At 38.7% G+C, this 14,342-nt stretch overlaps 2 protein-coding genes across 2 annotated transcripts; both read left to right on the top strand.

Moving 5' to 3' along the window:
* The first annotated feature begins 3,590 nt into the window (after positions 1-3,590).
* Positions 3,591-7,773, top strand: ccna1 (cyclin A1). Its single transcript, XM_079410006.1, has 9 exons — positions 3,591-3,917; positions 4,005-4,147; positions 4,214-4,397; positions 6,149-6,264; positions 6,333-6,556; positions 6,624-6,828; positions 6,898-7,011; positions 7,161-7,294; positions 7,362-7,773. The coding sequence occupies exons 2-9, from the start codon at positions 4,013-4,015 to the stop codon at positions 7,411-7,413; spliced, it is 1,164 nt and encodes a 387-aa protein (XP_079266132.1). The 5' UTR covers positions 3,591-3,917; positions 4,005-4,012; the 3' UTR covers positions 7,414-7,773.
* Positions 7,774-8,358: 585 nt separating this feature from the next.
* Positions 8,359-14,283, top strand: sparta (spartin a). The gene is made up of 7 exons (XM_079411006.1): positions 8,359-9,142; positions 11,396-11,590; positions 11,745-11,895; positions 12,082-12,276; positions 12,379-12,537; positions 12,718-12,808; positions 13,327-14,283. The coding sequence occupies exons 1-7, from the start codon at positions 8,432-8,434 to the stop codon at positions 13,538-13,540; spliced, it is 1,716 nt and encodes a 571-aa protein (XP_079267132.1). The 5' UTR covers positions 8,359-8,431; the 3' UTR covers positions 13,541-14,283.
* The last annotated feature ends 59 nt before the right edge of the window (positions 14,284-14,342 follow it).

The raw sequence follows: 14,342 nt of genomic DNA, 5'->3' as shown, positions 1-14,342 counted from the left end.
GTCTCAAATTCATAATCATTTATGGACAAAGATATGGACAAAAGCAAAAATAAAAGTAGCAATAATGATATGATCCTATTTCATTTTAATTTAACTTAACTTTAAAATTTTATAATAAAAAAGTTGATTTAAAGTTCATTTAAATTACATACAAACACGTAGTTAAATACATGTTAAAGAATTTACATGTATGGATAAATATATAGATAAAAAATAGCAATAATTTTTACATTTAATTTGTACATTTAATTTAAAACATTAATTTTAGTGAATTAAAATGGCTTTTTCTTAGAGAAGTTGCAAATCTACGAAACATTCAATAGAACAATGTATATGTGATCTTTTGTCTCAGATTTCAACATTTATGAACAGATGGACACAAAACGACTGCAAATAGCAAGAAAGATACGTTCTAATTTAAATTGATTTAGTACATGTACATTTTGGATATAAATGTAGATAAAAATAACTAAAAATCCAAAATAATTAAATTATTTTAATATCAATTAAATACAAATATGGGGTCTTCCTCCTAAAAGATGTAGATCTATAAAATAAATGGATATTTTTTCCCAACATTTACAGGTATGCTTACAGCTTTAACCAAAGCAACTAGCGCCATGCTCTGCCAGTCAAGCTACAGGAATATGCGAAACTGCATCATATCTGCCTGCTGACTTTTGGCACCATACAGGAAAATTTGGCCTTAGTTATAAACTGGCATCGACAGTTCTCAGCATTTATGAGAACTGGAAATTTAATCTGGAAATTGCTATACCTCAGCTGCCGGCAGATTGTCAGCTGCAATACATCACGATAATAGAATGGCAAGGACCCAGTTCAATCTGCCTTACACAGCATTCAGAACTCCTCACCCCAAACTTTAGAAAATGTACATACATATACAAATAACTCCCTTCTTAACTATGTTTCAGGGTGATTCCTTACACAAATGCTGATCTTAGGCCAACACACGTCAGAACTCCAAGTAGGCTAACATACGTCAGTACCGTGCGTGTTCCTACTGCATTCTCTGAATATTCTTGTGTTGATGTCATGGGTTTACTTGCAAGGGAGAAGAATCCCGAAGTTTATTTAGCTCTGAGTTTGCTGTAACATGTCCTGATATTTGTTTATACCCACACCACCTGATTTAGATATAACAGCCGCAATCTTGCTCTGTAGCACAGATTACCCTGGCTGTCAGCACTCTGTTATTGTTGAAATTTCTCTTTCTGCCAGACAAAGAGAAAATAACAGCACCAGGGACGGTCAGGAAGGAATAATCAGTTACAGACAGAGCCTGTTTCCAAGAATAAACTTGATGGACAAGTAGAGACAGGAACAGGTTTTATACTCTGTAAATCTCAAATGATTGTGTAGACATTCAAGCTGTAACTACTCACTTGAAATGTGGAGTAAGCAGTTTTCCTGATGTTTAAATGTGAAATAAATTCTCCAAACATGCCAGGGTTTTTTCCATGTGATCTTGTAGTGAGATGTTTGGGCCTGAGATATTGAATTCAGCCCTGCTGTTTTTTATTGTACAGTGATCTTTAATTGGATTTATAGAGGCTTTGTAGTGTGAGACCTGCAGAGAATCTCATTTCTCAAGAAGCCCCTGGTCAAGGCCCGTGCAGTGAATCGCTGAGTCCTGCATCACATATTGAGAGAAGTCTTTGCAGGAGTCAGGCTTAAATGAGCCCACGCTGGTGTAAACATCCTTAAACATCCTCAATGTGAGCAGCACATCTACAGCCTTTCTCAGCTTTGAATCTGGGTTGGAGATGAGAAATGTCAAGCAGTGGAAGCTGTGTCCTGCAGTGTTATATGCTGCTATACACATTACTATTTTTCTTAATTCTCAAAATGATTATGCTGGCAGTTTGTGTGATCTAGTATAAATCTAGAAGCCACATGGAATATTTCAGAATCAGAATTAGAAAGAGCTTTATTGCCAAGTGTATTTACACACACAAGGAATTTGTCTTGGTGATAGGAGCTTCCAGTACAGAAGTACAAACATAGTGCAGACAACATATAATTAAGGTAATAAAAACACTTATAATGAAGAGAACAGACAATAAATTATAAATAACAACAGTAATAAAAATACAAATATACAGAAAAGAAAAAATGTCTATAGACAGAACTGTGAATGTGCATATGTCTTATGTACGGATGAGGGTTTGATGAGTTACTTACAGATGTACAGTACTGGGGTGTGTTATGTGTTGTTCAGGTGGGATATGGCCTGGGGGAAAAAACTGTTCTTGTGTCTGGCTGTTCTGATGCTCAGTGATCTGTGGCGCCGGCCAGAGGGCAACAGTTCAAAGAGAGAGTGAGCTGGGTGTGAGGGGTCCAGAGTGACTTTCTAAGCCCTTTTCCTCACTCTGGATATATAAATATCTTGGAGGTTGGGTAGAGGGTCACCGATAATCCTCTTAGAGAGAACACATCCCTGAGGGGCGCCAGTGCTGATGGTGAGAGTCCTGGATGTGAGTTTGCCCAGCCTCACTAGCTGCTGCCTGTTTGTCAGGAAGCTGGAGATCCACTGACAGATAGAGGTGGGCACAGAGAGCTGTGTGAGTTTGTCTGAGAGAAGGTCAGGCATGATGGTATTGAAGGCCGAGCTAAAGTCCACAAATAAGATCCTTGCGTAAGTCCCAGGTTTGTCAAGGTGTTGCAGGATGTAATGCAGTCCCATATTGACAGAATCATCCACAGACCTGTTTGCTCTGTAGGCAAACTGAAGAGGATCCAGCAAGGGTCCAGTGATGTCCTTCAGGTAGGCCAGGACCAGTCGCTCAAATGACTTCATGACCACAGACATGAGAGTGACAGGTCTGTAGTCGTTAAGGCCAGTGATTTTGGGCTTTTTGGGGACGGGAATGATGGTGGAGCATTTGAAGCAGCAGGGAGCTTCGCACAGCTCCAGAGAGCTGTTGAAGATCTGTGTAAAGATGGGGGCCAGTTGGTCAGCACAGACTTTTAGACAGGCAGGTAAAATACCTACTTTTAAATTTCTACTTAAAAACCCATTTGCTGCATTGCAGGACCATAAAGGGAACTGCAAAAAAACTAAAGAGTGATTACTTAATAAACAAAAAAGTTGCAGCATCTAAAATATAATTTTTTTCTGCAACTTTGGGGACTTTTATGTCCTAGGGGTTGGTTTTTATTAAAACGCATTTCTGCTTTTTGTAATATATAGGACACATTAAAACTTTCCTGCTAAAGCTCATGCTTTCATAATTTATTTTCCTACTTTTGAAGTACCCTTTTATATAAGCTATAGCTTTTTGTTGAACTGTTGTCCCAGAACCATTCTTAAACTATGAAAACCCACCAAAAATTAGAATTCTTACGTTTAAAACTATGATCAAATGAGTGAAAAAAATACCAAAAAAATGTTTTGTGTATGTTAAAAAAAATCTAATGAAATATGATACATGTGATGTGAAGAAAACAAAGCCCTAAATATCAGTTTAACATATTTTTATTTAGCATAATGTGTTTTAAGTGTTTTAAATGTGTTAATCTAAAAGTTCAAAATGCTAATACTTCTTAAATCTAAAAGTGTTTGCGTCGAAAAAAGTTCAGGTTCATTAGATTAAGTGTTGTCTGTCATCTTCTTAATACTGCCGCTGAACAGGAAAGAAACAGTAGCCTACTGTTTCCATGGTTATGTTGCCACGTTACGATACTTTAGATGCGAGTTTAATTAGCATTTATTTGCAACAGCTGGAAAGCGTCGGCGATCTCAATTAAGTCAAATGTGTTAACTAGCCTCATGTCGATTGGTCATGGATACCGACGTGCTCGTATAAAAGGTTTAGCGAGACAATCCGTGTCAAAGCACTTTGATCCACTCATTTAGAGTTTATTGGTTCTTTAAGAGTTTAACGCAGCAAGAGGTTTGTTTTGAACGGTTTTGCTTCAAGTGTCTTTAATTCAAGTAGTTGTTTATAATTTGAGTTGACCTTAAACCGACTAATTTTCAGCAGAGAAAATGGCTTCCCGTGGCTTCGCTCCTCTGTCCGGTCGTCAGGAGAAGCTCGTGGGTCTGGGCGCTCTCAAGCCCGGCCAAAGGGTTGTGCTCGGTGTCTTGACCGAGAATGATCAACACAACCGAGCATTTGGTCAGGTTAGTGTCAAGTGTTTATAATGCTACTCCTAGAGTGTAATAGTGATGTTTGTCTTGTTTACTTAGGTTTCATCCAAATATGAGCCAGCTTCTCGTGATGCACCGGCCCGTGACGTCAGCACATCGAGTGCCACACTGGGTGATCACGTGGTTGAGCCGGCCATCGTGCAGTCAGCTAAACCATCACCCTCATTCTTCCTGCCATCAGAGCTTCTGCTAGTAGATGATGCTATCCAAGATCTTGGTTCAGGTATGCTGACAGATCAAGTCTATAAGAGTGTAAATATTACAGGTGCATCTAAAAAAAAAAAAAAGGATATAGTGAGGGGTGTTTTTTTTTTTTTTTTTTTTTTTTTTTTTTTTTTTTTTTTTTTTTTTTTTTGTAACCCTTAAAACGTGAAGCTTTCACATTCTTGACTCATTACATGTAAAACGCTTGAAAGGTTTGTTTTAATTGATTAGAGCTTACAGCTAATGAAAGTCAAATCCAGTATCTCAAACTATTAGAATATTTAAGATCAATCAAAAGGATTTGCTAAGCCGAAAAGTTCAAGTCCTCTTAAAGTGTTCATTTACGCACTCAGTACTTGGTTGGGGCTTCTTTAGGACAAATGACAGCATCCGTGAGGTGTGGCAAGGAAGCGATCAGCCTGTGGCACAGCGATCAGCTCTATTGAGCCTTCAGCTCGTCTGTATTTTTGGCTCGACTGTATCAACTTCTCTTCAAATATTCCATATGAGGTTCAGGTCAGTCATGTTGGCTGGCCAATCGAGCACAGTAATATTATGGTCCAAAAACCACTTGGCAGTGGCTTTGGCACTGTGGGCAGGTGCTAAAGTCCTGCTGGAAAAGGAAATCAGCATCTCCATAAAGCTTGTCAGCAGATGGAAGCATAAAGTGTTCCAATCTCCTGGTAGACCGCTGCATTGACTTTATAAAATGCAATGGACCAACACCAGCAGATTTCGCGGCACCCCAAATCATCAGTGACTTTGGAAACTTCACACTAGACTTCAAGCAGCTTGGATTCTGTGCCTCTCCAGACTTTTTTTTTTTTTTTTTTCTCAATGAAAGGCAATTTACTTCTTAAAAGAGGACTTTGGACCACTGAGCAACAGTCCAGTTCTTTTTCTCTGTAGCCCACGTAAGATGCTTCTGACGTTGTTTTTCAGAAGTGGCTTGGTAGCCCTTTTCCTGAAAACATCTGAGCGTGGTGACTCTTGATGCACTGACTCCAGCTTCAATCCACTCACTGTGACGCTCTCCCAAGTGTCTGAATCTGCTTTGCTTGAAGGTATTTTCAGGCTTGCGGTCAACTTTGCATTTAAAATGCCTTGATACAGCCACCCCTTTGAGTAATGACCTTCTGTGACTTGCTCTCTTCGTGGAGGGTGTCTATGATTGTCTTCTGGACCACTGCCAAGTCAGCAGTCTTCGCCATTTATTGAGGTTTCAAAGGACCAGAGATACCCGGAATTTATACTGTAGGGATTGTCATTTAACATTTGGCGCTCAAATGTAAATATTCTAGTATTTTGAGAGACTGGATTTGACCTTCATGAGCTGTTAGTTCTTATCAATTAAACTTTTGGAACGTTTTACTCTACATGTAATGAACCTAGAATATGAATTTTTTTTTTTTTTTTTTTTTTTTTTTTTTATCTAATTTTAAAATTTAGCTTTTAACCCACCATAGTCAACATTTGAAGTGGATCAAAAGTTAAGTTGTCCTAAGAAAATAACTCCTTTTGGTTTTAGGACAACTTTGACTTAAAAAAAAAAAAAATTGCTCCTTCAAACTGACTACTATATTTGTGTTGGAATACAATAGTATATTTAATCTTGTTTTAGATCCTCTATCACAGCCTTCTAAGTTTGTATGGCTTTGTATATTCATGTTTATAACATACTTCCCCTAAAAGGCAGTTCTCGTCACTTGCAGTGCAGAATTCTTATGGGCTTGGCCTAAAACTGTTTTTTTTTTTTTTATGAATATTTAGGGTCTTGCATGGATTCTTCCATGCAGTCACTGCTGGAGGAGGAAGCCGCTTCTGAGGATGTCCTGTGTGTTCCAGAATATGCTGAGGATATCCACAGATACCTGCGTGAATGTGAAGTTGGTATATTTAGTTTTAGCAGGTCTTTTTGAGTAGCCCTATCAGTCTGTAATGCACGGTGTCTCAGATTAAATACAGGCCGAAGCCTGGCTATATGAGAAGGCAGCCTGACATAACTAACTGTATGAGGATCATCCTTGTCGACTGGCTGGTTGAGGTTAGCGAGGAATACAAGCTGTGCTCGGAGACTCTCTACTTGGCAGTCAATTACCTGGACCGCTTCTTTTCATGCATGTCTGTCCTGAGAGGAAAACTGCAGCTTGTGGGAACTGCTGCCATGCTCCTGGCTGCGTAAGTGATGAGTGCTTCTCTTTAAATTTGTTACGTACTGACGTAACTGCCTGGTGTTTCTGATTAGGAAATACGAGGAGGTGTATCCTCCGGAAGTGGATGAGTTTGTGTACATCACGGATGACACCTACACAAAGAAACAGCTGCTTCGGATGGAGCAGCACCTGCTCCGAGTGCTGGCTTTTGATATGACTGCACCCACAGTTCACCAATTTTTGATGCAGTACACATTGGAGGAACATGTCTGTGCCAGGACTGTAAACCTTGCTTTGGTGAGTGGGCTTCATCTTGTGAATTTCTCCTATGAATTGGATATTGATCTTTTCTCTCTGCCCCAACAGTATCTTTCAGAGTTGAGCCTGCTTGAGGTGGATCCTTTTGTGCAGTATCTACCTTCGAAGACCGCTGCAGCTGCATATTGTCTGGCCAACTACACTCTAAATGGGGTTTTGTGGGCAAGTCTAACCTTTTCACTGAAACCATTTTTCACTTGGATGAACAAAGTTCTTCCATGCTTCCACAACTATAGACAAGGTGTATATGTATAAACCCCTGAATACTTGTTCAGTTTTTCTATAATCCACCTGAAATGTGTTTCTGGCAGCCTGAAAACCTGTATGCCTTCACTGGTTACTCGCTGGCAGTGATCAGCCCATGTCTGACAGAGCTTCATAAACTCCATCTAGGGGCTGCAGATCGCCCCCAACAGGCAATACAGGAAAAATACAAGAGCTCAAAGTAAGCAGGCATTTGTAATGTGGATGGCTTTTTTCTTTTTTTCCTAATAACTAATCTTGTCTTTCAGATATTGTGGTGTGTCCGTGCTTGAGCCTGTGGAGACCCTGCCTCTCCCTTGATGTTTTGGTGTCCACACTGCTTGCTTGAGGCCAACAAATGAACTGCAGCGCTTAAGTCTATTGTAAATATTGAATGAACTTGCTTTTTTAAATGTGGCTTTTAATTTTTATTTTAAACGTGATTTTTATCATAGGTTGCTTAGACTATAACGTAATCAACAAAATAGTGACTTGTTTCTCTGTACATCCAACATGCTGTTGGTCGCAAGGCTGTGTTCTCCCCTATTAATATATGAAATGAACGAATGGTTTTCTACCGCTTTGTCTACTTTCCTTAGGGTCTCTTTCTGGTACACCATGTATATTAAATGCAATATTATGTACTTCAAACTGAATTTCAATAAACGAAACAAGTTGCACTACTGCTCGTGTCCAAGCAACAGTTTATGGTGCACAACGACCTCTAGCGTTCACTGACTAGTCTCATTTGACAACTTTAGTCAACCGGCTTTGTGTAAATGGAAACATTAATTCGTAACATTTTAGACCAAGTTAAGTAGCAGCGCATATATGCGAGCGAAACCGCACAGGTGGTCTCAATATCCAACCATCGCGCACACATCGCAATACAGCTTGACAACCACCGGCTCAATTTAATATTTAAGTTGGCCTTTATTTACTTCCCGTTAACTTGGGCGCTAAATCGGTTTTGGGTGTGAATCAAGAACGTATTTTCCCCAAAGCTTTTTTTTTTTTTAAATTCTCTGGATCGCTTTCAGATGTTATTTACTATATGGAAAAACGTTTTCGAGGTGACCCCCCCCCCCCCCCCCCCACCCCCCCAGCAGTGACCAGAAGCGCTGTGAACTTTGTTTTTATAGTCTTTTCCCCGTAATCTTGTCGAACCTGCTTTGTGACAAAGTAGCTACATAATTTAGTCGTGTGTCATGGGGAAAAATTAAGCTCATCGTTACTAATTTAAGCGCACGCTCCCAAAGCTGTCACGCTTTTTGTAAGTTATACAGTTGCTGCTTCTCGTTTTTGAAGGGCTGTAAATTTACTTTTTCTTGGCACTGTAATGGAGTCACCAGAACCGGCTGAAATCCGTGCCATTCGTGAGCACTATAAACAAGCCCTACAGTGTCTGAACTCAGGGCTTCAGTATGACGAGGTGGGGAATAAGGACCAAGCTCTTCTTCTGTACAAACTGGCCAGGCGGCATCTCCTCGGAGGGTTAGAGGTGAACACTCATGGGGAGCGCTGCGTCGGACGCCACTGGGACTTCGCGCGACAGACGCAGCTGAAGATGAACGAAACGCTGAGCACCATCACTGATCGTCTCGGGATGCTGGAGTCCACAGCGAGCTCGGGTCAGCGCCTTTATCCGACCCTTCCTGTCCTCCAGGACCCCCAGCCTGTCGTTACCACTAGAGCACCCGTCTCGGCTTCAGGGGGGGCCTCTGCTCATCCTGCCTCCCCTACGGCGGGCTTTACTGCACCCGCTGAACTTCCACCAGCCTACACTCCACAACCGACAGAAGGGCATCTGTCACTCTCTCATGGAGGCAACGGGCAATTTCAAGCTGCTTCAAACCAGACGCGCCAGGCCTTTGCCCCAGTCAATCTCAGTGAGGCTGGCATGGAGATTTTGTTCTTGCCCAGTGGGGTGCAGATGTTCTTCGTTTCTGCTGAGGGCCATGTCAGCGCCCCTTCTTATCCAGGGTACCTACGAATAATCATATACAACAGCCAGAAGAGTAATGCCAGCTATGCCCCAGCCTACTTGCAGGTAAATATTGTGTTTGGATAACATTTGTGTTATTGTTGTCTTATTTTACCCCAAGTTTTTTTTTTTTTTTTTTTTTATTAACAAACTATTTAAATAGTTTTTGGTCATTGAAATTATGCTGAGATAAAATATACATAGGCTATTAGACGGAAACTTAAAGAACTGTAAAAATTAGAGATGTTGTCTTTGAAGTAGGCCTACAAAAACTGACACTGAAATAAAAAATAAACATGGGAATAAAAAAAAAAAGACACCGCACATACCAAAATTACTAGACCTAAAATGATAAATATAATAAAGCAACATGGCATATAAATATTAAATTGTGTAAGATGCTAAGACTTTGATAAAAAGACTTTTAAAATTTAAAAACTTTTTTTATTTTATTTTAAATCTTTAATTTTATTAAGGACTTTGTGAAACATGTAATAAGAAACTTAATTTGAGACAATCTCTACAACCTTATGCAAAACCTTTTTAAAATGTAGGCCTATTTTTACATGTTTACTGTCAAAGACAAATTAATCATCTTAAGATTGCGTGTGTGAATTATTTTTAGTTGAGTGAAATTCTCATCTTTGAAAGTTTGGTAATTGCATTATAAACACCCTTATTTTTGCTATAAACAAACTATTGATCACATTGAAAAACTGTATAGGTTTACCCTGCACACCAGAGAAGTCTTGTGATGATCACATGAAACTTTTTTTTTTTTTTTTTTTTTTTTTTTTTTTTTTTTTTTAAAATTGTCTGTGTAGGGTTTGGTTGTTTTTGAGCATCAGTTCATGGCTGACAGCAAATACATAACTAAGATTACTGTCATGCTTCTCATGTTATACAATTACAGGAACATTCTTGTGCATTATAGAGCAAAGAGAGGAGTAGAAACCTGTGTTTTTATTAAGAGAAGGCTTGAGGTTTATTTGGTATGATGGGTAGTATTTGATTAATTTTAAACTATGGAAGTTTTACTTTTAAATTGGTGGTTTGTATCACTCAAATCCGACATGGATTAGAAAAGTTTCACTCTCAGGTGTCAAATATGTAGTATCACAGCTCCACCTCTTCTGTTAAACCCACAAAAGCCTGTCCAACCTGACTCTGTGGTAGTTATATAAAAAGCTTTAGGTCCGTTTAGGTTGTGCAGTGCTAGAAACAGGCTGTTACGGATGACGCCAGGGTTCTTTTGTGCAGAGTCGGCATGCTGTTTCAGCAAATAGAAATCTCATTGAATGGCTGAGCGGCAGCTCTGTGCAGTATTGGCAGATTTCCAGTTTGAGGGCTGTTAGTTGTCCAGTGCTCCCATTGGGGCTTGATGTAGGACACGTGGCGTCCAGGCCCTAGCATAACTGCTGCATGCGTCCCACAGTGGTCTTTTGTCACACTTTAGTCATCCAGAACAAATGGTGGCTTTCTGAATAATCACACAGTGCACAAACATATGCAATAATTGCTGTCTTATTTGACCACAGTTGTCCCTCATATGCACAATGACATCCAAATCCACTAAATTAATCTTTATTGTAGTTCAAAGCAGGGGTTATCAAACTTTTTGATGCTCAGAACACAAATATTTCTCATTTTTCTTTAGCTAACAGATTTAGCTTATTATTGAACTATAGCCTGAAAGTAATTTAAAAATATAAATGATGATTAAATTTGCAGCGCATCTTTTCTTAACTGTTTTTAAATTGATATTAATATAATATTATTAAAGCTTGATACATTTTTAACAGTTTTAAGTCCTAAGCAAAGCTTATTTTTAAAACCTATGGCAGTCAGTACAATAAAACTGATTAATCATATGAACATTTTGTAAATGTGTTCAATTAACTCGAAACATTGTAATTTAACAACTATATATATATATATCACACACAGCATATATTTACATTTATATCATAAGCATATAATTTTTCTTAAATGTGTATATGTGCATTTATATATTCATAATAAATATACACATTTTGTAAACAACTTTTTATTTTGGATGCAATTTAATTGTTTGACAGCACATATATGTATATATCATTTCATAGTTAAAACAAGTAAATAAAATAAGGATTATTGGAGTGAATTTTACAAGAAAATACTATTCCAGTTTTTATTTACTTCAAGAAGTGTGAAGTTTTATTAGCAACTTCTGAGTGAACGGTTTCTACATTAAATTACTTCAGTGTGGTTTAAAGGTGGTAAGTAAAGATCTTGCAAAAATAGTCTCTAATTTTTTTGATTGAAATGTTGTGCTTGCAGGTTTGTGATTGGATCTACCCACTGTACCCAGACTCACCAGTCTTCCTTAGCAACAAAGGTGTGTTCACATTTCCCGATACCACCGCAGCAGTGCCGGGGTCCTATGCTGGGGTGGTGCTGTCCTCAGAGCTGCCTGCAGCAGACAGGCATCTGTTCCAGGAACAGCTGTCAGCTCTTGCACAGCTCAGGGTCCAGGTACTCAATCTCACGTTTGATTTTGCCAAAATGTATGATGAATTGAAAAAAAGACAAGTCATTTTTATTGAACTCTGAATCTATGAATTGTTTTGTATAACTCATAAGTTTGCTACGTATTAGCCTACTTCTAACCAAGGGATTTTCATTTAAGGTAGATGAAGAACAAGGTGGTGCTGCAGGAACAGACATTAATCTGAGTGGGAAGGTTCCTCCTTCAGAAACATCTGTTACTCAAACACCAGGAGGGGAGGATAAAACCGTTCCTGTTTGGAGTGAAAAAATCTCTCAGAGTATTCTAGCAGGTCTGAACTTTAGGATCAGAGTAAAGTAACCTGAAATTTTGATCGGAATCTCCTTTTTAAAACCTTTAAGTGCACTGAACGCCTTTTTGGTGCATTTTATAACTAGCCACTAGAGGCCACTCTAATACACTCTTAAGGGAAAACAAGTGCTAAAGGTATTGTGATATTTCCACTGTGGCTGTGCAGGGACCTCCTGGCTGGGTCGGGGGCTTGTGCGAGGAGCTGAAGCTACTGGTAAAGCCATCCAGAGAGGAGCAACTAAGCTACGAGAAAACATCACTCCAGAGGACACCCCAGCAGAGGTCAGCCCCAAAGTCACCAAAGGCCTAAATGCAGCCAAGCAGGCCACAGGGGGTGCTGTGAAAGTCAGCCAGTTTCTAGGTGAAACAATGGTGTAATTAGATTTATCATATACTGACACATTTAGAGCTTTTCTGTATCCTATTCTGCAACATGCATAATACATTTAGTTTTATTCACCAGTGGATGGTGTTGCTGCTGTAGCTGATAGAGTTGGGAAAGAAATTGCTCCACACGTGAAAAAACACGGTAGCAAACTCATCCCAGAATCTCTCAAGAAAAGTAAAGACGGCTGCTCCAATATGGATGGAGCCAAGCTAGTGGCAGGAAGCAGCGTACAAGGTAAACAAATAAATCATTCAAATGTCCTAAAAGGCTTTCGCCCTTTTTTTTATTTCTTTTTTTTTTTTTTTTTTTTTTTTTTTTCCTTTGTCCTGCCACACTTCGTTTATCAAACTTGTAGATCCTTTATAACTTGCCAAATATTTTAGTTCATGTTTAGATGAGAATTTTGTTCTGTAGGTTTGTCTACTCTCTGGTCAAGTCTGGAAACAGCAGCAAAGACTATTGGCAAAAGTATAACCTCAGAGACTGTGACTACTGTGAAGCACAAGTAGGTTTTTTTTTTTTTTTTCCTCCAAGATTCACTGATTCAAGGTTTCTCTTCTGCTTTGCTTTTATTCTTTTCCCACCAGTTGTTGTTTGTTTTGTTTTTTTTCTCCTATATACCCATCTAAACTTCAGTGCTTTGGGAAATGGATTAATTTACTCTTTCCTATTGCTTTTTCAGATTTAGGGGTCTAGGAAGCCTCTTGGACCCCCCCTAGCAGCATATAAATGGTGGCGGGTAAAAACGCACTGCGTTTCTCACTAATGTTCCTACACACAGTGCCTTATTTTCTTGAGTTACTGACCATTCAGAAGTTGCTGAGAAGGTGCTTTATTCTTATTAACAGTTTGTCAGAGTGCTTTGTGAATTAAAACTGAGGTGAATGCAACATTTTGTCTGTGCACTGTTCTGTTCATTTTAAAACGCTTCACATTTCAAATATCCTTTAGAATCAATTGTCAACAACATAACATGAACTTCTATCAGGACTTTTAGCTCAGAATATCTCTATTTGTGATCAGGTATGGAGACGAGGCAGGACAAGCTGCAGACACTGCAGTCCAGTCTGCTGTTAATGTAGGTATCACAGCATTTAATGTGGACAACCTGGGCATCAAGGGTATACTGAAGACCACAGGCAAGCACACTGCAAAAGCAATGGTGAAAGATGGCTCAGGAGGAGAAGGAACCGAGAAGAAAGAAAAGGCACCTATGGATGAGAAAATAAGTTATTAGCTGTCATCAATTAAATTATCATATGTTCTCGTAGCAAAAAAATATCACTTTTTTTTTTTTTTTTTTTTTTTTTTTTTGATTATACGGATCCGTTATAAAAATAGAACCTAAAAATAACCTACAGGGAACGTTCCCAGAACGTTCCCTTTAGGTTATAAAATTAAACCTAAAAATAACCTGCAAGGAACGTTCTGGGAAGGTTCTCTTTAGGTTATTTAAAAAATAACCTACAGGGAACGTTCCTAGAACGTTCTTATTTGGTTCCCAAAAAAATAACCAAATGGGAACCATACGGGAACGTTCTGTGTTTGTTGGGGAGTAATGTTTACAGAAGGATGCACTTATGTACTGTATTAGTTAAATGTTATATTCCTGTTACTCAAAGATGATGTTTTTTCTTAAAGATATTCAGAGGGTTATTTTTATAGAAAGAAACAACAACAGGGTATTTGATTTTATTTTCCTTTTTTTTTTTTTTTTTTTTTTTTTCGGAAGTAGGCTACATTTTGCATTCTTCAAATGCATTTAGATGAGAACTTGTAAGATAACTAAGAATTAACATCACTGTACTCTATTACTGTTGACATTCTTGTGGCTTGTTAACTTTAAGAAAATGCCGTCTCATGAAAGTGTACCACAAAATTTGAACATTAGTTTAACTGTAGCCGTAACGAAAAACATAGCAGCACCGTGGTACTATTTGTAACGTTTTTTTTGTGTGTAAATACAACTGCCATGGTTGTAATAAAAGGTAGTCTTGCCTTTTCTTTCCTATTAATCTGTCAAGTCATCAGCGTTACAG

This window comes from Barbus barbus, assembly GCF_936440315.1.
Source record: "Barbus barbus genome assembly, chromosome: 47".
NCBI classification, from domain to species: domain Eukaryota; kingdom Metazoa; phylum Chordata; class Actinopteri; order Cypriniformes; family Cyprinidae; genus Barbus; species Barbus barbus.
This window is presented reverse-complemented; position numbering and strand designations above follow the sequence as displayed.